General features: G+C 54.2%; 1 protein-coding gene across 8 annotated transcripts in view; it reads right to left on the reverse strand.

Annotated features, from left to right (window-relative positions):
* The window catches only part of TNS1 (tensin 1), a 217,392-nt gene that overhangs the window by 94,986 nt on the left and 96,372 nt on the right, over positions 1–26,034 (reverse strand). For 5 of the 8 annotated variants that reach the window (XM_055573427.1, XM_055573426.1, XM_055573425.1 and 2 more), the window contains 5 exons: positions 13,749–13,790; positions 12,967–13,017; positions 6,463–6,512; positions 4,090–4,261; positions 951–1,001 (listed from right to left, as the gene is read on the reverse strand). In XM_055573427.1, the coding sequence (XP_055429402.1) occupies positions 951–1,001; positions 4,090–4,261; positions 6,463–6,512; positions 12,967–13,017; positions 13,749–13,790 (366 nt within the window). Of the gene's footprint in view, positions 1–950; positions 1,002–4,089; positions 4,262–6,462; positions 6,513–10,111; positions 10,466–11,756; positions 12,391–12,966; positions 13,018–13,748; positions 13,791–14,335; positions 15,713–26,034 lie in introns of those variants that run through there. The other 3 variants (XM_055573428.1, XM_055573430.1, XM_055573432.1) reach the window with 3 other exon arrangements.

Raw genomic sequence — 26,034 nt, forward strand, 5'->3', positions numbered from 1 at the left:
CGTTAGTTCCCACCCTGCGCATCAACCCCGCTTGGAGGCAGGGGTGTGGAGGCCGAGGACACTGGTCCAAGACTTTGTTCTGACACCGCTCCCTGTGGGGCCTCGGGGTAGTCACCGCCCCTGCCCCAGCCCCAGCCCCAGTTTCTCACATGTGTATAAGGCAAAGGCTTAGCACCCCCAAAGAGCCCAGGTCCCTTTCACATGACTTTGACCTTAAGACAAGCTCTCCTCCCACAGACCCCAGGGGCTGGCTCAGGGAGGAAGAAGGGAAGCAGAAGGCTGATCACAGCTCTTTCCCAGGCCCTGGACACACAAAGCATCAAGTTTTCAGGCCAAAAGAGGCCTGAGTGGGACAGAGAGTAGACCTGAATAGCAGTCATCAGGTTCCTTCAAACTTCAACCCACAGAACTTTAAGTACAGGAAAACCTGTGCTCAGAGGACCCAGAGAGCTCATCTAATCCAGCCCATCCACTTTTAGACGCGCAAACCAAGGGCCAGAGAACTCTGCTGCCCACCCAAGGTCACACAGCAACGGTCACTGGACTCCAGGGGCTGGAGCGGCATGCAGAGCCCCTCCACACACGCTCACTCAACAACAGGTGAAAGAACACTGGCTTTCGGAAGCCTGTACTGGCGATTCCCAGCCGGTGCAAATCCAGAAGACTCGTCAGTAAGACTGAAAATCCCACAACCGCAGCCCCGCCCCAGGGACTCTGTGTGCACACCACCAGAGGCAGGCCTGGTGGAAATGACTATACTGAGCTTTGCTTTCTGTAATTCGTATCACAGAAGCGCTATGCGCGTTTCTGTTTTCCAAAGAGAAGGGAGCACAGTGACTTTGAACAGGCTTTGCAAACAGTCACAGCATTTTCCTCCAAGATTCTAACATGGGATCTTTGGAGGAAGGGAGCCCAGGCAAGGAGAACTCCCCCAAACAGCACAGGCTCACCTTGGCGTGGAGCTTCGTGATGTCAGGTCTCCGCTCAGAGAGGTTGAAAAGCTAGAAGGAAGAAAAGGAAGAGGTTGTGAGAAGGCAGCCCTTTCTCTCTCTGTCTTCCCTGCTGGAAATTCTACTACATGAACACACATGAAGCCCCACCAGACACACACTGACTGACGGGAACCAACTACAGGTTCTCAGGATGAACAGGGAGACAGAGACAGGTATGCAGACACTCAGCCCCACCCCTGGATGAGCAGACATCCTGAACTGAAGATGAGAAGTGGATGGAATCTGTCTTGGGCCCCACGGGCCACCCCCAAGGTGGGCGTCTCTCCACACTGTATGGCGATCCAGTGGTGGCAACTGGTAAGCATTGGCCATCTCTGGTCTCTACTTTACATGGTGCCTTTAGAAACTCACCCCATGGAGATGCAACTGCTCTGTGGTCAGACACCCTCTATCAAAGGGTGCAAACCATGCTGGGTGGACCCTCTCAGATCCTTGACCTCCCAGGAGACATCCCCTGACATTTGACCACCTCCCACGGGAATCCCCCTGTCTCTGAATTCCTGTTTTCCATCTCTGGAGGAGGCAGGCAGAACTCCCAACATCCAGCTCAAGGCCTGGGAAACTCAAAGGCCTCTGTGATATCTCCTGGGGAGAGAAGAGGACCACAGGGTCTGGAATTGGTGGGACAGAATGGGGAAGGTACAGCAGAGACTCATGGAACTCTGGACTCCTGAAATTGGGCAGGATCTTAGATGGCTTCTGGTCCACTCTTCATAGGCTTCCCTGTTGGCTCAGTCAGTAAAGAGGCTGCCTGCAATGCAGGAGACCCAGGTTCGATCCCTAGGTCGGGAAGACCCCCTGGAGAAGGGAATGGCAGTATTCTTACCTGGAAAATCCTATGGACAGAGAAACCTGGTGGGCTACAGTCCATGGGGTCGCAAGAGTCAGACATGACTTAATGACTAAACCACTACATTACATCATTCTTGAGTCCCATAAAGGAATATGCTTTATTCCATTAACAACAGCTACCACTTGGGTGTTCACAGACAGCCAGGCCGCACTAAGGACTTGACATTTAACAAGCTGCCTTAATTCTCTCCACAACCTCTGAAATAAATAGTGTCATTAGACCCATTTTACAGATGGTATCCTAAGGCCTAATGAGGCTAAGTGCCAAGATCAGACAGTTAGTAAGAGCAGAGTCAGCATAGAACATGCTGATGTCTAAAGCCGGATGTCTTTTTTTTTTTCGGCTGTGCCATGCAGCATGTGGAATCTTAGTCTCCAGACCAGGGATTAAACCCATGTCCCCTGCAGTGGAAGTGTGCAGTCTTAACCACTGGCCCGTCAGGGAAGTCCCTAAAGCCAGACTCTTAACAACGTCCAACATAGCTGATGGATGGGTCTCTATAGAGGGTCAAATGGTGTCCCACAAAAATTCATGTCCACCCGGAACTTCAGAATGTGACCTTATTTAGAAACAGGTCCGTTGCTGATGTAAGTAGTCAAGGGTCTGGTGATGAGATCATCCTGGCTTCAGAGTGGGCCCCAAATCCAGTGACTGTGTCCTTATAAGAAGAGGAGAGAACACACAGACACGGGGAGAAGGACAGTCATGTGATGATGGAGGCAGAGACTAGGGCAAGGCGCCTACAGGCCAAGGAGCCACCAGAAGATGGGAGAAGGCAAGGAGAATTCTCCCCTACAGGATTCAGATGGAGCACGGCCCCAGTGACACCTTGACTCGGACTCCTAGCTTCCAGAACCGAGGAAAAATTAATTTTGTTGTCTTAAGCCACCTAATTTGTGGGAATTAGTTACAGCAGCCCTGGGGACCTAACACAGTCCCTACACCCTGCCTCTGCTCTCTCACCGTGGCATGGCTGGTCCGTGAGTCCAGCCCACATGTACCTTCCTATAAAGTGGGCCTGAGCCCTCCTCTGGGGCCAGGATAGCTCCAATCCCCTGGCCAGCCTTTCTGACCCCCATAGTGGGTGAGGAGTCGGGGATAACCTCCTCCACATTGGTTGGGAGATTCTCCTGTCCCAAGTACGATTCTCTGTTCAGCAACACGAGGTCCCTCAAAACATGCCCTGCCACAGCTCTGCCCTAAGACTTCTCAGAGGCGCTGACAGTGTGACATCTCTGCCACTTCCTGATGCTGTGACCTCAGGCAAATACCCCACCTCTCTGTGCTCCTGCAGTAGCTGCTTCCTAGGGATGTCGTGATGTTAAATACGTGGGAAGGAGTTAGGACAGGGCCTGGATCATCACAGGTGCTCAATAACATGAGCGTCACCATGAGCGTCCCTCCTCCTGGTCAACACACACGTACACCCACACACATACAGACACACCACATGCACACACAACCCACTTGTACACATATACACACAAGCACACATACCTATACACATACACGTACAGACACACCACATGCATACACACAGCCCACTTGTACACATACACGCACAAGCACACACATATGAACTGCACATACCCATAAACATGCAAACACACAAAGACAAGCACACACACTCCACGGTTCACATACATGCACAGGCACACATAACTATACACACACACATACAGACACACCACATGCACACACATACCCCACTTGTACACATACACGCACAAGCACACACACACAATACAAACCACACATACCTATACACATGCACACATATAAAGACAAGCACACACACACACACACACCACATGCACACACACACCCCACTTGTACACATACACGCACAAGCACACATACACACACAAACCACACATACCCATACATGTGCACACATATAAAGACAAGCACACACAATCCACTGTACACATACACATACAAGCACACATACAAACCACACATACCCATACACATGCGCACACAGGACAAGCACACACACACACGACTTGGCTCAGATGCCGTGTCCCAGCCACAGAGACTCTCCTCAGAGAACAGCTGGACAGTGAGTGAGGACTCAGACCATGAAACGCCTGAGGTCAGGGGCAGGTGAGAGAAGAGGGGAGAAGAGCTGGCGCAGGGGCGGCTGGGATGAGACTCCAGCAGGAAGAGGTGGCACGCAGAAAGGATGGGGCCCTGGACCAGTGGGCGGGGGCCCATCCTCACCAGGTAGTTGCCTCCATGTTTGGACTTGAGCATCTGGGCCACCTCGCGGAGGTTGCTCCGGAAGTTCTCCTCATTGGCTGTGCTGGGGAAGGAGACGGCAATGATCCTCTCGGTGACGTACACCAGGTCCAGCTCACAGCTGTCCTCCGTGGTCCGGCTCGTACTCATGTTTCTGGGGAGACAGCAGGCAGCAGATCAGAATCCAGGCCCCCAGGACGAGGTCCAGGAACCTGCACCCCTCCACACCATACATGGCCCCCAGATCTAACCCAGGAGGGCCTGGCTGCTCCCTGACTCCGAGCCAAGGCCAGAGGCTTCCCCAGGGCAAGGCCAGTGTAGCCCTCATGGACAGTCTGGGAGAGCCAGGGAGAACGGAGCTGGACAGAAGCCGGCAAGGATCTCAAGCCGTTTCAGAAACAAAGAGTGATGACACCAGTCCCAGGTGCTCATCAGTCCTGTCGGCGTCGCCTTCAACCTGTGATCCCAGAGGTCAGAGCCAGGGCCGGAACCAGCCGGGGCCCAGGAGTCCAGCTCAGCCTCCCAACATACGGCAGCCGCCTGGTCTGGCAGAAGCTTCTCGAAGGATCCAGGGAGGGCTCCAGAGAGGAAGGAGAGCCTGAAGCGAGGGCTCTTGCATCCCAGAGCTGAGCCTTCTACCGCCCTCTGCTTGCTCTGAGCTGTGGCGTGGGCGGGGAGGCCCTCAGGGGTAGGGGCAGCTCAGGTGACGCGCTCACCTGGGCTCCAGGTAAGCCAGACCACAGCGCACATTCCAGCCCTCCCTGGAGGCAGGCTGACTCCTGCCCTTTGTTCCTGGCTCTCCCCCCACCTCTGGCAGCTCCCACCGCCTCCGGGGCTGCTTCCTGCCAGTGACCTCCCTGGTTTCTAAGGGCCCAGGAGGCTGAGGATGCTGCCACAGTGGCAGGGGACCCCCAGACATCCCAGTGCCATCTGAGCTCCTAAGAGAGGTAGGGAGCTGCCTGGGCCGGCACTGAGTGAGAGGAAGTGAGGGTTCACACCTTTACACCTCACCCAGCTGCTCTTCCAGAGGAGGGTCCAGGGTGAGCTGACGGGATGGGGAAAGGGGTCTCGGGAAATTGGCAATCCATTCCAAAGCCCCCCAACGGCTTCTAGGGGCACCTCATACCGTTCTTACCCCATCACCAGCCTCCTGCTTCCCCTCACTACCCAAGATGGACCACACTCATGTTGATAACCTCTCACTACCTCTGGGTAAAGCTGGGACTGGAAGGCCAGTGGGAGGGATACCACTGGGGTGTTTCAGAGTGATGGGGCGGCAGTAGGGTATACAGCCCCAGGACACCAAGAACCGGGGCAGAATCCAAATCTCCTCCAGGTTAGCTCTGAGCCAACTGTATAGATGGGGCTTGGAGACAGGGGAGCCAAAGGTGACATATAGCTTCTCCATGGGGACGGTGACTGGGACGCAGTGATAGAGATGCCAGTGTGCGGGGAGCCCCCTGTGAATTTGGCCTCCGAGTCCTGATCATTCCTGGCCCTGCAGCCTAGGGGGGCGGGGCTCCTACTGAAGGCGGAACAGCGCCACCACCTGGACAACATCAGCATCGAACTCTGCACCCATCGATTCTCAGCTACAAGGGAGGAGGGATCTGCTAAGGGGGCCCTCCACTCTCTGTAGACAGCTGGCAGTGGGACTACAGCCCATGGGGAGCTTCAGCTACACACCAAGCCCTCTCTGGTTGGGGCTCCAGATCCCTGGGGCCAGATTCTCACTCATCTCAGAAGCCTCGGATGAAGGAGAGGCAGAGGAAGCAAAAAAAATCAGAGAAGCTGGATCCAGGACAAAGTAACTCTGGATGAGCAAAGCACCGAGTCCCCTATGATCCCCTTGCCCCAGCCCCCATCAGCCCAGCCAGCCAGAGAACCTTCCTTTTATAAATGACCCTCGAGTATCAGAAGCCACTGCTCATGGAAAGGAACAGTACCTAGCACGGGCCTCAATGCCAGCCAGTCCTGAAGGCAAATCCAAGTGCTGCCTGTTGGTGGTTGCGTGACCTTTAACAAGTTGCCTCATTTCCCTGAGACCCAGTTTCTTCATCTGTCAAATGGGGATAAAATACTTACCCTGCAGGGTTGTTGCAAGGACTAGATGAGATCATGCAGGTAAATAAAGAATCCAGCTCAAGGACTGGCTTCAAACTAGAATTCAAAATATGACTGATTCCCAGTGGCATCTACCCACATCCTCTCGCTGTAGCTTCCATGTCTGCCATGCTCCCGACCAGTGGCTTCATGACTTTGGCATTAGAGACTCAAAGGCATGACTTGCTGGGAATACCCACAGTGACCTCACTGCCTGCCCCCTACCCCCTGCCCCCTAGAGTCCAGGCATACCTGATGGGCTGGGGATGAGGCTGGACACTTGGTGTAACTCTGGTGGAACTCTGGGAAAGAGAAGAGAGGAGCAGCGTTAGGATGGGGACCAGCTGGATGGCAGGAGAGCAGCAGAGAGCTGTCCACACGAGTGGTCAGGGCCACAGGCAAACACAGATTTCCTTCTGCTTCTGCCAACATTCCAGCCCAGGCGCCCTAAAGCCCCACCAACACAGCAACTCAAAGCCAAAAGCAATCGATGCCAATCCCACGTGAGTGTGCCTGTGTGCCTGCAAGCCCCTGAGGGGAAGCGCTTTCCTCCCTCCGGGCAAGGAAAAAATCCCCAGTGCCCAGAAATGCACCAGGCCTGGGCTGGTGCCACCTGCACGGAGTACACACTCAATAAAGCAGTTACTAAATTGATGGACACTCATTTCACCTTGAAGTGCTGGATATCGAAACAGTAATCCTAAGTGGTAAACAGAGATTCAAGCATGAAAGAAGGAAAGATGAGAGCGCTAGCACCCCTCCGTCCAGCTCTGAACATTTCTTCTCTGCCCACCAGCTGCCCGCAAGCCTCTCCTTTAAAGCAGCAACACCAGGTCAGTCAAAAGTTTTGAGACAAGAAGCCACCAGGCACGGTGTGTACCAACCACAGCTAGGCAGCAAATCATGCTTCTAAGGATCCACTGCCCATTGTCTGTTACCTCCCTCATCCGCTCCCATCTCTAGGGTTGTCAACTGGTACAAAATTAGGCAAATGGACCCAAGTTGGTGTCCAAAACATCTCTGGGAAACTGTATGGTACGGCAACGAAAGCACAGGATCAGAGCCCCCACAGCATCCTACTGGACAGCCTTGAAGTACTCAATGCTCTGAGCCTCTGTAATGTCACGAGTGCTGTGCTGTGCATAGCCGCTCTTCAGTAATCTCCGACTGTTTGCAATACCATGGACTGTAGCCCTCCAGGCTCCTCTGTCCACAGGGATTCTCCAAGCAAGAATACTGGAGTGGGTTGCCATGCTCTCATCCAGGGGATCCTCCCAACCCAGGGATCAAATCCAGGTCTCCTTCATTGCAGGTAGATTCTTTACCATCTGAGCCACCAGGGAAGCCCCAATGTCACGAGTAAGATGCAACAATCCTCATGGGGTTATTTGAAGAGTAAAGGGAATTATGCATATCTGGCCCTTAGACGTTCTTACCAGTATTACATCAAGTACAATTAGAAGAATAGTTAGAGACACAAACAAACAGTTACCTCCATAGAAAAGCAAAATCCTGCATCACCAGCTGCTACCCATCCCTTCATCCACCTCACTTGATGCAGAATCGAAGCCCTACCTGGACACTCGCAGCCAGAGCCCTCTGAGCCCACTGGCACTTTCCAAACATGCCTGAGCCTCCCCTAAACCAGCCTTTCGTGATCACCAAGCTGTATCCGCTTGGAGGAGAGAGGAGCACAGTCCACCAAGGAGAGGAGAAACCGAGGCTACAGCAACTCACCCCCAAGTCCTGACGACCAGCAGGATTCATCCTCAGACTCCGGGCTGGACCACTGGGGCCCCAAGAAGAGGAGCCCCCTTCGGCCCTCTCCACGCAGCACCAACGAGGCAAGGGTAGGTGGGCTCTGCAGCCCCGCACCCAGCTGAGCCCCAAGTCAGGGCAGCCCCCCTAAGAAGAGGACTCTCCATCCAGCCTTTCGCAAGAAGCCTGCAGCCAGAGCCTGGGGCTGCAGCACAGCCCCAAACAGCTCAGCCTAGAGGCAGCAGGAGGAAACAGCCAAGTCGTGCTGTCCAGCGGGAAGTTTCTCTGTCTCCACAGCTCTCCTGGCCCCGAGGACTTGGGTTTGCATGAGTCAGGCATGGGGAGTTGAGGGGTGGGAAGTGGGGCGGAGGGGGGCAGGCAGTAAGGAGGGGTTGAGTTGTGTTTGGTTTTTAAGACCCAAACCAGGCTGTTCCAAGACGACCCGCTCAGAGGAAAGCAGAAACCCAACACTTCATCCGTCTCTGTTTCTCTGGTCCCTGATGAGGAGATGATGAACCTCCCCAGGCCCTAGGCCCGGCTCCAGGCCCCAGGGCCACCCTGCTATAAATAGCCCCTCGGTTCGTTGACTGCTGATCCATGCCATGTTTGGAGGAGGCCACTACAGCTGCTTCTAACAACTGGAAGCCACAACTATAGCCAAGGCTGGAGGTGTAGCCAGGACCACGGGCCAGGCCCCCAGGAGCCTCAGGGATACTGAGCTGGGTTTGGTGGGGAGACTGGGGAGTCAAGAGCCTCCACTGGCACAGGGGCGAAAGGGAAGCGCAGAGCAGGACAGCCAGGTCCGGCTTCTCCACCCCCCTCCCCAGTTACAACACTCCACATTCTTCAGCCTCCCCACCCCAAAAAGCCGGGAAAGATAAATAAAAACTTGGCCCCAGCAGAGTCTGGCCACACCGCCTCCAGAGGTGATAAGACAAAGTCCAAGCCGGCTCTGCGGTTGGGGGGGAGGGGGGAGGGGAGGCCAGGGAGGAAGCCGCCCTGGACAGTGACCCTCGCGCGGAGGATGGGGACGAACAGCTGGACGGTCATCCCCTGATGAATCACTGGGCTGCCCTCTCACTGACGGGGCTTCCTGTTTTCTGCAAAGTTTGGAAGCATGTGACACTCAGTGGCGGAAAGCAGACGTGCACAGGTAACACATCTGGGGGTGGCAGGGCCGAGTCGCAGGGAGAACTGGAGAACCACAGATGGGCAGGGGGCGGGGGTGGGGCACGTGAGCAAAACAACTGAGGGCTCTGAGAAACACAGTGACCTCACAGAAACGGGGCTGGAGACCGAGCCTCCAGCAGCTGCGACTCACACCAGGGCCTTTCTCAGGAAGGCTGAGGTCTTCTCCGCACACCATCATCATACCCCCTCCCTCATTCAGTGAACGTTGCTGAGGGCCACCAGCTGGGCATAAGGCCCCCGACCTCAGAAAGCTTCCATCCTACAAAAGACGACTCTCATCTATGAAGCCCATGTGAGAAGCAGCCGTTTGGCCTCACTGACCGCTCTGTAAAATGGGTACAACACAGTCTGGTGTGATTTACCTGCTCCACCCAGAGCCTCTGGGGAAAACTACCCAACGGTTTTACAAAGAGTTCTCTAGGGACTTTCCTGGTCCAGTGGTTAAGAACTCCCCCTCCATTGCAGGGGACATGAGTTCAATCCCCGGTTGGGGAACTAAGATCCCACATGCTGCAGGGCAACTAAGCTTGCACGCTTACAATTAGAGAAAAGCCCATGCACAGCCACAAAGAGCCTGCGTGCCGCACCTAAGACCTGATGCAGTCAAATAGATAAATACATAAAAAAAAAAAAAGAATACTTGAAGATTTTATTTTATAAAGAAAAATAAGTTCTCGGTCTGCCTGTAATTCCATTCCTTTCCTCTCTGGGGCTCTCAAAGCCATCTATCCACAGCTCTGAACTTCTTCCCTGCACCTCCCAAGACACAGATCCATAATAGAACTTCTGATCCAACTCCCATAGGCACCAAGATCTCTCCCCTACCATCATCACCAAAACGCAATCGCTCCTTTGCTTAAAGGACACTGTAAAAAGAAATTCCACACCCTCCCCCAAACCATGTCTCATGTCTCTTCCTATCAGCCAGTTCCTCCTGGTATCTAACCCTCACCCTTCCTGTTGCAGATTCCGCCAACACCGTTGACCTTGGTCCTCAATGCCGGCGGGGGCTGCTGACCACCGCTCAGACGCTCCGGGGCAACTCAAGATCTGTGGCCCTTGGCTCCGTTTTTCACCTTCCTCTTCCCCACCATGCAGCAAGAGTGGGAACCCCAGGATCTGGGCGGGGTTGGTTTGGAGCAAAGACTGTGTGGGAAGAGTCCTGCCTTCTTTTGAGGTCCACAGACCAAACACAACAGCACTGGACCAAAGGGAAAGCTGTTTCCGGAGCCCAGGTCCCCAGGGGGCACAGTTGGGAGGAGGGTCTGTAAGCAGCAGCCATGTCAGGCAGCCAGAGACTGGTGACCAATCTACGTCAGGGGCCCTTCCCCACCCCGACATCTCCTCTGGGGGCTGCAGCCACCCCCTCCCCTCTGCACCAGCCCCTCCAGCCACACCCCTTCCTCTCTCCTTCCGGCCCACCCGCCTGGATTTTTCCAAAACAAAGTGCGACACAGCACACCATCCACAAACCCTGCAACACACCAGCCTCACTGGAGGAAAACAGCCATTCCTGCCCTGTGAGTCCTGGGCCGCGGGCCAGAGACAGGAAAACAGCTCAACAAACAGGCACATTATCACAGCAGCAAGACCCAGAGCAGCAGCCAGGCCGCTTCAGAAATGGTCTCCTCACCCGGACAGAGGGCAAGAGAGCTCAGTGGTTGGGTAGGGGACCCTGGGGGTCACTCAACCCGGGACAGGTTTCTGGGAACCTCAAAAACTAGGTTTTCTCTCTTCCTTCACAGTACACACGTCATTCTAGAATCTGCTCACTTGCTCAGCTTTTCATGAACTCCTTTAACTAGACTAAGCAGACCAAGACTCATCACGTCCCTCCTCCCATATCAAGGCAAGACACCACTCTTACCCACCCCTGGCACGCACAGACACACACACTTTCATCCCAGATCAACAGATTTTCCCCTAAAAAACTTCTAATCCCAGCTAAGCGGCAACCTCTTTTTTCCCCGGGACCAAGGTCCGACACCTCCACATGTCAAAAAGTTCTTCACAATGTCTAACTTCACTCTCTCCTGCTGCACCTTTACCTTGTTGGATCTATCTGGCCTGGGATGGCGTTGTGGGGAGCAGCTGCCCTAGGACTCGACTTATAAGAACGTCCAGACCACTGGCTAAAAGGCTTGGTTAACACGATATCACCCTGTCCCCTGGGCAAGAGTCAGGAGTCCTGGAAACACCATATCCAGGCAGCGGTCCCAGGACGGAATGGAGAAGACAGATATTCATCGCATCTGTGAGCTCCTCCAAGCCTCTGTTTCCTCATCTATAAAATGGATTCATAGCATCTGCCATAGTGGGATGTCATGGGGATCAAAAAATACCCAGGCCAGCTTCTGGCCCTTAGCCAAAATAACAGTGATAAGAATGGCTAACATGTATTGAGTATACAGTATTCACTTTGTGAATTCACTTCGTGAATTATAGAATTCACTTTGTGTCCATTAAGCTGGTTAATCCTTAGTAGTAGGTACACAGAACATTACTTCCCCCCTGCACCCCAGCCCCAGAAACACCACAAATATGGACAAGGGTCCCTCTCGGCATGTGTACTCCGCACCCACAGGACCCGTGCATACCTTTTCCACTAATTTGAGAGGCATGTTCCTCCTCCTGGCCAGCCCCCGTGTGGCCCTGGGGACACCTCCGCCTTGCGGGGCTGGGCAATGTGGAGTGGCAGTGGGCTCCCCACAGACGTGCACTGCCTGCAGGAGCCTAGCGCCTGCCTCCAGGCCCTCCCCGCCGTGGGTCAGGCAGCTGTCAGATGATACGGCCCCATGCCATCAACAGCTCCCCCTGTGCCAACCGCCAAAACCACTCCCTGTTCCTCTGCAGATCAGGGCGGGAGAGGATGGAGAGGCCCACTGAGGGGTGAATTGTCAGAGAAGGGCGGGGAAGAAAGGGAAGGTCCGACTTCACTGGGCATCTGGCCCTGGGGTGTGAGGACAAGCCCAAGCACGAGTTGGGCTCAAAGCAGGGGACCCAAGGAGCCCCTCCTTCGTTCCCTGGGGTCCTTCCACTTAAGGAGTTTGCCTGTCACCCTCCACCAAAAAACCACACGGCAGGAGAAGCCCGCGAGGTGAACCAGCCCATCTTTCAGCTTCCTCCTGAATCAGTGGCATTTAGCCATTTTCCAAGCCTCTTCTGTCCAAAGAAGCAGAGCCTATGATCACCAAGAGCCTAGGAGTCCCTCTTCATCTCTGCCCTTAGTCCCTCTTGCTGCAGTCTCACCCATTCCCCTGGCCCTGCTCACCACCCAGCCAGCCCTTGCACACCCTCCCTCCCCACCCTGAAGTACTGAGGTCTGCTTAAGTGATGGGCAAATGAGCCCCGAATCCAGCTGAGCTGGATGGAGGCTGAAGCCAAGACTGAGGCTAAGTCATGGGCCTGCTCACCCTTTTGCCCCACCCCCCGGTGGCTCAGATGGTAATGAGTCTGCCTGCAGTGCAGGAGACCAGGGTTCGATCCCTGGGTCAGGAAGATCCCCTGGAGAAGGAAATGGCAACCCACTCCAGTATTTATGTCTGGAAAGTCCCATGGATGGAGGAGCCTGGCAGGCTACAGTCCATGGGGTCGCAAAGAGTCGAACACAACTGAGCAACTTCACTTTCTTACTTTCTTTCTTGCAGTCTGGAATTGAGTTAAGTAACCCTGCCTGCCCTTCTAGATAGGAGATTGTGAGGGATGCCCCACCAAACAAGTCAGGTGTGAGACGTCATCCACCTCCCCACATCCCCCACTCACCAGGGAACCACCACGTCTTCTCTTCCTCCCCTTCCCCATACTTACATCTTCCTCAAGGCTTTTCCGTGTGTTTCCACCCCGAAAGGCTGCTTCTCCCTGGAGACAAAGAAAAGGCAGTCAGGGAGGGAAGTCAAGGAAAGTCATCAAAAGGTCCTGGGTCTTTCACTGCCGGGTGTGGCAGTGATGGAGGTGGGGGCCTGACAGGGGTCTTGCTTGTTTGTGCAGCATCTTTGTCCACTAAAGGCCCCTTGGAGCCAACTGCACCCACTCATGTGTGTCTCTCCTGGGGAGATATCATTATTCCCATTTTGCAGATGAGAAAACTGAGGCACAGACAGGCTTGAGACATGCTACAGTCTCACAGATAGAACCTTGGCCGAGTTGAGATATGAACTCAAGTCCTCCAAGCCCATCAGCTAGCTGCCAGCCTTGGTTTCCCCACTGCACGATCCACCCACTTCCTTCCCTTCCTCCTCCATGCAGCCTTGAGGAAACCATCTGTCCTTCTGCTAAGGCAGAAAGATGTGTTTGGAAAGATCTTCCTGGCTCTCTCACATGCTACATATTTAATAAAGAAGACCACATTTTAGCACTGGCCTCTCCCTCCCCGCCTGCCTCGTCCCCCAGCAATCATTTCCCAACACACAGGGGGATGGTCTAATGTCCGGCTCTCCATGTCACAAGGTCCCCACCCTTCCCCAAGTTCCACAAATCTACTCCAGAAGGGTGTCCTCAGGCACATCTGTTCACTGTCCCCCCATCTTCCTTCTGCTTTCCCGGCCTCCCCAAGCTGCTCCCTGACCCCCGCCCCGCCTGCCATCACTCACCGTGTCCACTACATTCTTCGGAGCAGTCTCAGTGTTGACGGGCTGTGGACAGAGAGACAGCACAGTGTGAGGCCTCAGGGCAAACAGCCCCAGGCTGGCTCTCTCCCCCGGGCTGGAGGCCATGATGGGCAGGAGGCCTCTGGAGACAGCTTGGATGGAGCCAACCCAAGACTCAGACACAATGTGCTGACCCCAGGCTTGGGGGCAGAACTTGGAAAGTGGAAGACAATCCTATTGGTCCTAGAACCATCCAGCTCAACACGCCTCAAGAGGGACCCTAAGTCCGACCCCTCAAAAGGGAACAAGGAGCGAGTAAGCAACTCCTGTTCTTACCTGCCAGGCATGTGTACCTACACCAGACGCTTCGTCTATTCATAAGAACCCAGTGGGGCAGGGACTCTTACCATCTTTGAGCCTTATTTTACCAATAAGAAGAAATCAGATGAATGGACCAAAGCCACTGACTACTAAGGGGAACAAAAGGGTTGGACCCCATCTTGGGTCTCTGTGCCTCAAGCTGTGTGAAACTGCAGTGGTCCAGCTTTCAAGGACCACCCCACATGGGCCCTGCCCCCAACCTTGCAGACCTCAGTCTCCATGCCTCAAAGCTCTGCTCCATCCAGACTCCTCGCTATTCCCACATCCAGGACTTGGCTTGTGGAATGGCTTCTCCCCTTTTCCTACAAGCTCTCCTCTTCGATGAAGCCCTCTCTGAACACCCCAGCAAGGGGGGCTGTCTCCCACCTCTGAACTCCAGTAAGCCTTACTGTCTGAGCTATTTATCTGGTCCTTGGTGCATGAATAATCTCATTGTGGGAATAGGTCTCATTCCAACTATTGTTTTATTTGTGATTCTTATCCCACTTTTCTCCAAAACAGATTCAAAGCAGCTTTTCTTTAACCAACTCAGTTGCCACATCCCTCATGCTGGAGACTGTGGTTGATGTGTAGTGGGCAGTCACTAAACACCTGAGGACTGATCCTTTCCCTCACCCTGGTGCCATCCTTCCCTCACCCAGACCAACAGAAGTGCTTCCCACTAAAGGCATCCTGAAACATGGGCTCCTCAGACTCCCTCATCACAAGAGAAAAGTTTCCCATTCCAGGGCCACCTCCTGACCACAGTCTCCAGGTCTCTGTTTCCAACTCAGTGATGTGGTTAGAGGGGCACTTGAATCTTGCAAGTGGGCATGAGTCAAGGTCATGAAAACAAATCTTCACTGAGATGACCATGGACCAGATATAGATAATGGATCTCAGAATAGGAAACATCAGCCCCAACCCTATCCCCAGGACCTGAGGATGCACTGTTCATGTCTGAAGACAGGGGAATGAACAGAATGACTTCTGAAAGGTTCTGGCATCTGGGAGAGAATTGGACCAAGATAGGCATGGAGGAGGGCTTCCCTGGTAGCTCAGACAGTAAAGAATCTGCCTACAATGCAAGAGACCTGGGTTTGATCTCTGGGTTGGGAAGATCCCCTGGAGAAGGAAACAGCAACCCACTTGGTTTTCTTGCCTGGAATATGCCATGGACAAAGGAGCCTGGCGGGCTGAAGTCCATGGGGTTGCAAAGAGTCGGATATGACTGAGCAACTAACACACTTTCAGGCTTGGAGGAAGGAAGCAGGCTGAGCTAAAGGCAGTAGTGCTCTTTCTAAAAACGCACAAACTTTACCCTACTGTACTAGAGACAAAGTATGCCATGGCCAGAGGAGCCTGGCGGGCTGCAGTCCATGGGGTCGCAAAGAGTCAGACACAACTGAGCGACTAACACACACACACACACTAGAGACAGGAGGCTGAGGCCAAAACTTCTTTCCAGGTGAATAAAACCTCCTGTGTAGTTCAGGGTCAAGGCAGCTTAGGACGGTTGAGGGAGCACAGGGTCCAAGAACGGAGTCGGAGCTGGGGAGGTCCATCAGCCAGCCCCTCCCAGCCTTCTCGGTTGACCCACCTGGAGTCTGAGGATGACTTAGCAGAGCAATGAAGATGCCACATTCTGTCCCCAGCCAGCCCAGCCCTAACCCTCCCCTAGCTGCCCCCTTCCTCCCCCAGAGTCCCCACTCCTGAGCCACAGGCCATGGGGCAGGAGGCAAATGAGCCACAAGAAATCCCCAGGGATCCCTGCCCTAGACGGAGCTCTACGAGGTGCCTGACAATCGGGACCAGGGTCCCCCTCAGCCTCCCACCACCAGCCGGCCCCACCCAGCAGAGTCCTCAGAGGCAGAGCCAGGCTGCCCCGCCCTCGGATCCCCTGCCCAGTGATGCTCACGTGGAGACCACGGGCTGCACAGCACGCCCAAGTGCCTCCACCCTGAGTGGCTCTGGCCTCCTGTGGGGAGGAGAAGGCCTAGAGAGCAGTTCACAGGGACCTTCTGCATGCAGAGACGTCTACACAGCACAACTGAGCCTGGACCCAGATCTCCCAGCTTCAGTGCCCTCACTCTTCACAGTCTGTACAATCAGCCTCCCTGACAGGGAGAAAGGACAGAAACGGGGTGGGGTGGAGAAGCTGCAGACAGAATACCTGCCTCAGGTCCATTACAGTCCCCTAAGAGCCCCTCGTCCTGCTCTGGGGAAAGCCTCCCAAGAGACCGCGACTGGGCGTAGCAGAGTGAGAGCTGGGGGCCTCAAACTGGAGTGTGCCTGCCAATCACCTGGAGGGCTGCTGACACTCAGGTGGGCCTCTGGGCCCTCCCCAGAGGTCAGAACCCACGGACTAGGGAAGGACCCAAAAATGTGCATTTCTAACAGGTTTCCAGGTCCAGGGACAACACTATGAAAACTACCAATCTAGACTGGCAGCGTTGGCAACAGCCGGCCAGGCCACGTCCTGACTGTCTGCTACTAACTGCGACCTCAGGCAGGTCACCGTGTCCTTGCTGCTCTCCGGCAGGACTGCGCGGTCCTATCCTGGGAGATGCAAATGAGATGAAACACAGAAAGCACTCAGAACAGGGCCGGGCCCTTAGGAAGCTCTCCATAAATGTGAGCTGTTGTTTATCATCTCCACCCCACCCCACCCTGCCCCACCTTGACCCTCCTGTCCCACCCCTCCTGGGTCTGGCACAGTGCAGACCAGGGAGGCAATATTAGAAACCACAGGCCTCAGCAGGGCAAGAGCAGCTTCTCTCCCTGCCAGCAATCATCTGAGCACCAGCCCCTCTGCCCGCATCCCTTCCCACGCCAGCTGGAGGCCAGCCACAGGGCCAGCCATTAAAGGCCTGCCCTCAACATTAGTGAAGAGGCTTTCTGAGGAGCTAAAAATTTCCAAAAAAACACTTCCAATCTCAACACCCAGTGTTTTCCTGCAGTGTTTGCAAACATAGCCCAGCATGCACACTGCACTCCCCTCCCCTCTCCTCCACCCCTCGCCTCCACCCAGGCCTCCTGGGATTGAAGTCCTGCTTCCCTGTTTCCCAGGCACTGCCAGTTCTGGGGCTAGTGGGAATGAAAAAGGCAAGGGAACTGGTAACAGAAGAGGGGTCTCTCCTCAGGCCACCCCTGTCCCAGGCCCTGTAGGGAGGCTTGGGTATGCTACAGGAACCTCCCAGGCCATCAGGGCTTCAGTGGCTGACAGACCCACTAGGCCTCAGCTGTCACCCTAACTTTAGCGTGCACACACACACCCTATTTTTGCACACCACTCCTCAGACACCATCTCCTCCCTCCCCATTTCACAGATGGGGAAACTGAGGTACAGAAAGGTACGGGTATGATTTGCTCAGCCTCTCACAGTGAGATGCATGGCAGGACTCTGGTGGGCACCCATGTTTTATAAAGCCCACCACTGAGCCCCCCTGCTGCCCCTCACCCCAATTCCCAGCTGGCCTGCATGTGGGGTGAGCAGGTGCCAGCTGGCCAACTCTGCTTTTCCTTCCCCCTAAGGCTCAGCAGTACCTTGTGGCTCAGCTGATAAAGAATGCACATGCAGTGCGGGAGACCTGGGTTCGATCCTTGGGTTGGGAAGATCCCCTGGAGAAGGGAAAGGCTACCCACTCCAGTATTCTGGCCTGGAGAATTCCATGCACTGTATAGTCCATGGGGCCGCAAAGAGCTTGGACACGACTTTCACTTTCACTTTTCAAGGCTCAGCAGTAGAAGGATGAAGCAGATGGAACCCAGATAAGGGTGGTACCCCCCCCCCTCCGCCCGCATTTGGCCCCGCCCCCTGCCCAATCCCAGGACAAACCCAGGCTTTTCAACGAGGAATCACTGCCCCACCAGGGATCTTCCAGAATGCCTCCTGCCCCCAGGCAGGACAACTCAAATCCAGCTCAGGAGCAAGTGGAAGGGTTTGGACCTGGAACTGCTTGATGGCCAAGTCTCACGGTACATGTTGCTCCCCAGGTGCCTCACTTGCCTGACCTCCTCCTGGTCCTGGTCTGGAGGTGCCTTTTCATAATGTGACTGCAGTAACAAGAACGACTCAGCAGGCACTAAGGATGTCCTGGGCTTAACACTGGGCTCTTCACTATCATGATTATCAGTCCTCACAACCAATGTTCACCAGGTAAGCATTATCCCATTTCACAGGTGAGGAAAACTGAGGGGCCAAGAGATTAAATCACCCGATCAAGGTCACATAGCCAGTAGATAAAGACAGCTGGTTTTTGAACACAGCTCCTTACATCCACCTCATGCTAGTCTCCTCTTGGGCATAATCTTCATCCAGTTCCTCTTACTCTTAATCAACTGCCCTCCTGTTGAGAACAAGCCTTCTGCGGCTTAAAAACTAATTGTCTCGGGCCCTCAGGAGGATGAGGCTTCTTCAATACACTTCCAGAGGAAGAGGAGGAAATGGGCTGCAGCAGGAGAGACTGGGATCAGACATCAGAGAGAACTTCCTGAATGCGAAGGGCTGTGAACCACAGGATGGATAAGGGAAGCTGCACATCCTTTGCTCAATTTTTTCTTTTTTTTCCAAAAAAAGACAAGCATGTCCTCTCAGTGGGTTTAATCGCCCCCAGTGGTGTGGGCCGGAGGAGGGACCAGTCTGCTGAGGCTGCTGTGGCTGGGATGACTGCCTCGAGGTTCATGCAAGAGGACACGTCGGTGGCCGGCAGGGAGGGTGGGCTGGGAAAGAAATGTGTCTGTAGGCTGCTGTTCTGGAGGAAGGAAAAGGCAGAGGGCCATGGCGGGTGGGGGAGGTGCGCAAGCCCTGGACTGGGGGGAGGAAGGGCCGGGCAGAATGCGGACTCAGCCTCCGGAGGAACATTCCGTCCAGAAATTCCTCACACCCTCCCCCCTCTCACCCCTCCAGCTTCCCCTCTCTTGCCCCCTGGGAGCCCTGGAATTCGGACAGTTTTTCAGGCCAAAAAAGACCCCATGACATCACATCTACTGCCACGGATGGACTGTGAGGTCAGGGACAGCACTGCCTGCCCGTTGGGAGGCGAATCGAGGACCCACGTTATTCTAGGTTCGTGTGTTCTCAAAATAGAGCCCTAAGCAGATGAAGAAAAGGGGTTGAAAGCAAAAGGGAAAGGCAGGGAAGCACCATTAACGGGGCACTTAGAGGGGGCGTGGCCGGGAGGGCACTTCGCAGGCCCCACAGCCAGTCGGGGACCAGTAACCTGGTACCAAGGCAGCAGCAGGCAGGGGAGCACTCTGAATCTCTCTCGGCCAATGAGGACACTGACTTTCCAGGGTGGTTGGCCAGCTCCACTTGAGATCCGGTCAGCCCTTCGCCTCCAGTTATTTCCCAGCATCCCGGGAAGAGGCGGTCATCAAAACGGAGGGCAAGGGGCTAACGGAGAGGGCCCCAGCAGCCCAGGGCCCATGAGTCTTTGAATGAAATTGCTGCAGAGGCCACATCCTTTCCTGGGCAGGCCAAGGCCACCAGAGTAAAAGAGCACGCTGGATGTGAACAAATGGAATGTGATGCCTGATTTTTCCCTGCACCCCCAAGGAGGGGCCTAGGCAAGCTCACACCTGTCTTCAGGGTCCCCCCAATTCACCCTGAGGGACCCAGGACCCGACTCCAGGTGGTTGAGGCTGGGCAACTGTGGACCCCGCCCCCCTACCCTGTCTTGCTTGCTTGTGCTCACCAGGCTGGCCCTGAGCCAGGCTGGAATACTTCTAACCCCCTCCTGCCACCCTCTCCTCCCTGTGGACATTGTTCTCCTCCCTCTCGGTCAGGGCATTGCGAGTGTGCACCTCCCCAGGCCCTTCCTCCATGACCCCCTGGCTGCCCTGGCGCAAGTCTTCCACCCAACGACTACGCCAGCGTCATCTGGTCTACCAGCCCTCCTCCTGGCAGCCCCCTCGCCCCTGAGCCACACCCCACAGCTGGCGGCAGACTTCACTCACAACGCCTGCTTTGGGTCACTTCCCCACTCCAGGACCCACAATGGCCCTTAGTGCTTGGCTCATCAAGTTCAAGTTCCCCAACCTGGCTTCTGGATTCCTCTCCCTTATCTGGCCCCTTTTCCCTTGTGGACTCCACTTCCTTCCCCCTCCTCTTATCTGCATCCTCTGCTCTCCTCTCCTCACTGCCCACCACCATGCCACCTGGGTTCCCGCCTCCTTTCCCACACTCAGGCTCTTCCCACCAGCACCCCAGCCAGAGCCAAAGAAACAAGACGGCCCGGCCCCTCATCCCCCCAGCAAGGGCGCTGGATTTGCTCTGGCCCCCAAGCTTGGTCTTTTGTCTCAGCCCTCTCCGTTTCAGCCCTGCTGCCTGCTGGAAGGCCCACCCTCCTTCCCTCTTCTTGTCCATTTGCTCAAGTCTTAACCTGGACTTGAAACAGGAGGCAGGCTTGCCCGCCCAGCGCAGCAGAGCGATGGCTGCCTCCTTGGACCCCAAGGTTACCTCTGGTCAAAACCCCTGAGTACAGCCACTAGTTCACTTCCACAGTAGAGTTCACTCTCTCCCACTAAACAGGGCGAGGCCCTTCACCCAACTGGGCCCTCTCCCAGTGGGAGTCAAAGGGGATGTGGTTAGCACATTCATGGATACCTTGCCCTCTGGGGACCACATCCCTTCATAGCCCAATATAAGGACGGGACCTCAGTGGGCCCTGAGGACTTCCACCCAAGCACCCCCCACAGCGAGAGAACCTTTCATCTGCACCATACCAGGCGTCAGTGAGTGTGATGTGTTCCAGTGACAGACAGTGACTCCACCAGACAGCCCCGACGGTCCATTTTAGGTGTTAGAAAACTCTTCTCTATACCCAGGTCTCCTGCTCTTTATGAGACCCTCCACCTAGGAGGTGCTCCTCTGGAGAGCAATGGCAAGGAAGCCAGTTTGTCCTTCAGGAAGGTCTCATTCCCATTCTATACCCACATCCCCACCCCATACCCTCCCTCTCCACACCAGGCAGTTGAGGGGGCTGCTGCTGCTAAGTCACTTCAGTCGTGTCCGACTCTGTGTGACCCCAGAGACGGCAGCCCACCAGGCTCCTCTGTCCATGGGATTCTCCAGGCAAGAACACTGGAGTGGGTTGCTATTTCCTCCTCCAATGCATGAAAGTGAAAAGTCAAAGTGAAGTCGTTCAGTCGTGTCCGACTCTTAGCGACCCCATGGACTGCAGCCTACTAGGCTCCTCCATCCATGGGATTTTCCAGGCAAGAGTACTGGAGTGGGGTGCCGTTGCCTTCTCCAAGTCAAGGGGGCACACAAACTCATTTCCATCCCCCCTCATGACTCTGCGAATCCTTTTTGGAATGCAATGCTCAGAGTTTGCCCTTTCCTTTGAAAATCAGGACTCTCTCAGGCTCATCTCTCCTGGCTTTGCTCCATTTTCCAGAATCTCCAAAAGATGGCCCCCTGGCCCACTCAGTGCCCTGGGATGAAATGCATCGAGGTTGGGAGTTCAGATGAACTAAAGCCACTGCCAGCCACTCTCCCTGATGGACAGCAGGATGGCAGTGCTGGGCTGGGGGGCTCCACGTGCTTCTCTGGGGCCTTCTTCTCTTCCACAAGGCAGCCTGGTGCCTCCTCACCCTAGATCTGACACGGGGACACCTTGAGCAAGTCATCTGAAAATCTCAGGACCACCACCTCACAACCATCAAACCACTACTATCAAAAATAAGAAGGAGAAGAAAGAAAACAAAGAGTTTGGGCAAAGATGTGGAGAAGTTAGAACCTCTTGTGCACCACCGGTTGTAATACAAAATGGTACAGCCACTGTGGGCGAGTATGGTGGTCCCTCCAAAAAAAGCCACAAGCAGAATTACTATGTAATCCAGCAGTTCCACTCATGAGAATATACCCAACAGCACTGCAAGCAGGGATTGACAGAGATATTTATATGACCATGTTCATAGTAGCATCATTCACAGTAACTGAAACGTGGAAATGACCCAAGTGTTTATTGACAGATACATGAGTCAGTAAAATGCGGTATATACACAGGGAAGCCTGGCGTGCTGCAGTCCATGGGGTCGCAAAGAGTCAGACACAACACAGCAACTGAACAACAAACAACAGTACATGCAATGGAGTGTTCAGTTCAGTTCAGTCGCTCGGTCATGTCCGACTCTTTGCGACCCCATTACTCAGCCTTAAAAAGGAAGGACATTCTGACACGTGCTACAGCATGGATGAACCTTGAGGACATTACTCTGGGGGTAATAAGCCAGTCACAAAGGACAGATTTTGTATGAATCCACTCATGAGGTACATTAAGTCATCAGACTCACAGAGGCAGAAAGTAGAAAGGTGGCTGGCAGGGACTACAGAGCTCTTATTTAATGGGTGTAGAGCTTTTTGTCTCACAAGATGAAAAGCGTTCTGAAGGTGGATGGTGGTGATGGTTGTGCAATGAATTGGGTGTACTTAATACACTGATTGTGGACTCCAAAATGATTAAAATGATAATTTTTATGTTATGTGTATTTTACCACAGGTTTCCCTGGTGGCTCAGCGGTAAAGATTCCGCCTGCAATGCAGGAGCCGCAGGAGACACGGGTTTGATCCCTGGGTCGGGAAGATCCCCTGGAGGAAGGTGTGGCAACCTACTCCAGTATTCTTGCCTGGAGAGTTCCATGGACAGAGGTGCCTGGAGGTCTACAGTCCATGGGGTTGCAAAGATTTGGACATAACCAAAGAGACTTTGTGCGCACATACATATTTTACCACAATAAAAAAAAAAAAAAAAGTGAATCAGAGTGAAAAAAACAATGTCGGTGCCTCAGTTTCTTCTCCTAAGAAAGAGCAGGATTTGACTAGATGTCCTGTGGTCCTCTCATTGCTGTGGCTCCGTGCCCACTGAATCCACATCTGCCCTCCAGAAGCCCTGGCACTCGGCAGAAAAGAACCAGCATGAAAACAGTGCCCAGCACAAGGGAGGTGCTCAGGAGATGTTAGCTGGTAGGACAGAGGGCAGATAGATGGATGGAGAGTGGGTTATGGGGCTTCCCTGGTGGCTCAGTGATAAAGAATCTGCCTGCTAATGTAGGAGACTCAAGTTCAATCTCTGGATTGGGAAGATCTCCTGGAAAAGGGAATGGTTACCCACTCCAGGACTCTTGGCCTGGAAAATTCCATAGCCAGAGGAGCCTGGCGAGCTACAAGATGGATGGCAGATAGATGGATGGATAGACCGGCCCCTAAATCCCAGGCCCTCTGACTCGTGACTAGCACTGTTTAGAAGAAGAAATCCAGGAGAAGCCCACTTGGCAATAGCAGGCATTGACATCAGCAGCAATCACTGAGGGTATCGGGGGGAAAGCTGGCCTAGGAATCCACAACCCCACTCCTGATCCAGCCTACCCCCCACTGCTGTGTGACCGTGAACCAGTCACCTGGTCTTTCTAAGCACCAGTTTGCTCCTCTCCCCAGGATGGGCCCACACCTGTCCAGACCTCCACACAAGTCACTGTGGGCTGGGGGAGCCCAGCATCAGGGGAAAGGCTCTGAGAACCGCAGCTGCTGTGTAATAAACCAGTCCCAGTCATGGTTATGAGTGTGGACCCTGGTGCCAGGCTACTGAGGTGAAACCCCAGGGCCCCTTCCAAACAACTCTGCGGCCTTAGGTCTTATCAGGGTTCTTCATCTGAGACATGGGGGTTATCACAGCACCTCCTTTACTGCACTGTGCTGAAGAATAAATGAGTTTATTTTTGTAAAGCTCTCACAACAAAGGTCTGCAAAGAGGAAATTCCATACATGGGTTAGCTTTTCACTTGCTCTGATTACTGAAATCAACCTGGCATCCCCATCCCCCACCACATACTCTTCACCCCACCTGTGATTCAATAGGACTTGTTCCGCAGGACATTTCACGTCCTGGTTTTGGGGCTGGCCTGCAGAGGAGAAGCAGGGCCCACACAGCTCTCCCCCCACCCAGGTCTCCTGGGTGCCAGGCTTTGGGTGCAGAAGGGCTCAGATCCAGCCCACTTCAGTGGCCACTGCACTTGGCCATCACCCTCGGGAAATTCCTTTGGACTCTTATTTTTCCGAAGTTGAGAAGAGCTGCCTCAGCGCTTTCCAAGGATCAGGAGCATCCCCAACAAGCACACCCTCACCCCTCTCCAGCCTGCCCCCAGCAGTGGACCCCACAGGAGGGTGGTGACCCTAGGACCCTTCTCCTCAAGCCCTTGGGCAACATCTGTTGAGTAAGACGAAAATACGGGTTGAAGATTAAGCCACTCTGCCCTGGTTGGCCTGGCACAGGCTGGAAAATGTTTGGCTGGCAGGGCCCTGAGGCTGGCAGAGATCCTGGGCCCAAGGATGAGTGGTCCCGATCCTGGGGCAGCGGGGTGCGGGCTGAACGGAAGTGAGATGGGTGAGAAGGCCAGAGGGAGAGCTGGGGACATGGAGAAAACTCAACAGAAAGACGAACACACGGTGTGAGGCAAGAGGGAGGAGTTGGGGAGCCCAGAGACCAGCTCTGCAGAGGCTGAAGGGCAGGCATGGAAGGGAAAAGGAAGGAAAAATACGACCCGCCCTTTCCTCCCTCTTCTGAACCTGCTCAAAGCCCTTGCCTGCCTGCCTGCCGTGAGGAAACAGGTGTTGAGTGCTCTCTAGGGGAAGCCAAACTTTCTCCCGGCTTCCCCTGAGCCACTTTCCCTCCCCAGGGACAGTATCAGAGTTTCCAGCTGAAGACTGGCCCCCCTAATAGACCCCCATGGCCCAACAACAAAGAGTCAGAGGACAACAGTCCTGTTTATTGAACACCTAATCTGCGCTGAGCATCTGGCTGAATGCCTTTCTTCCAGCCACACAATAAGCATGCACTGAGCACCTACTGTGTGTCAGATAGTGGGAATACAGCAGTGAACACAGTGGACAGAAACCCCTTGTCATCATAGAGTTTACATGCTGGTGTGGTGGGAGGCTATTTTTTTTTATTTATTTATTTTTAATTGAAGGATAATTGCTTTACAGTATTGTGTTGGTTTCTACCAAACATCAACATAAATCAGCCATAAGTTTACCCATGTCGCCTCCCACCTGAACATCCTTCCCACCTCCATCCCCACCCCACCTCTCTGGGTCGTTACTGAGCCCCCTTAGAGTTTCCTGAGTCATACAGCAAATTCCCACAGGCTGTCTATTTTACATACGGTAATGTATGTTTCCATGTTGCGGCTGCTGCTGCTGCTGCTGCTGCTGCTAAGTCGCTTCAGTCGTGTCCGACTCTGTGCGACCCCATAGACGGCAGCCCACCAGGGTCCTCTGTCCATGGGATTTTCCAGGCAAGAACACTGGAGTGGGTTGCCATTTCCTCCTCCAATGCATGAAAGTGAAAAGTCAAAGTGAAGTTGTTCAGTCGTGTCCGACTCTTAGTGACCCCATGGACTGCAGCCTACCATGATCCTCTGTCCATGGGATTTTCCAGGCAAGGGTACTGGAGTGGGGTGCCATTGCCTTCTCCATGTTGGTGGGAGGCTTTTAAAGGAGATCAGCAAGTAAGATGGTGACACATGCTGAGGGGCAAAGAAGGCAGGAAAGGGAGAGTGGGTTGCTGGGGGAAGGGAAATCTGACACTTGAGTAAAGATCTCAAGGAGGGAAAGAGCCTGGCAGGTATCCTTGGGAAAAGGTCAGCAAGTGCAAAGGCCCTGAGGCAGTATCTGCCTGATGTTCAAGACCAGCAAGAAGGCCAGGTGGTCACAGCAGACTGAGAGAAGGAGGGAGCTTTCAGAAGATGAAGTGAGAAAGGAAATCTGCCCATCACTGTAGGGCTGTGTAGACCAATGGAAGAACCTGGGCCTTTACTCTCAGGGGTGAGCAGCCATTGGAGGATTTGAACACAGACTGATTCAGTGAGCTAATTTGCTCCTTTCATTCGTTTCACCTGTGGTCATGTATGGATGTGAGAGTTGGAC

Source organism: Bubalus kerabau, chromosome 3 (genome assembly GCF_029407905.1).
Source record: "Bubalus kerabau isolate K-KA32 ecotype Philippines breed swamp buffalo chromosome 3, PCC_UOA_SB_1v2, whole genome shotgun sequence".
NCBI classification, from domain to species: domain Eukaryota; kingdom Metazoa; phylum Chordata; class Mammalia; order Artiodactyla; family Bovidae; genus Bubalus; species Bubalus kerabau.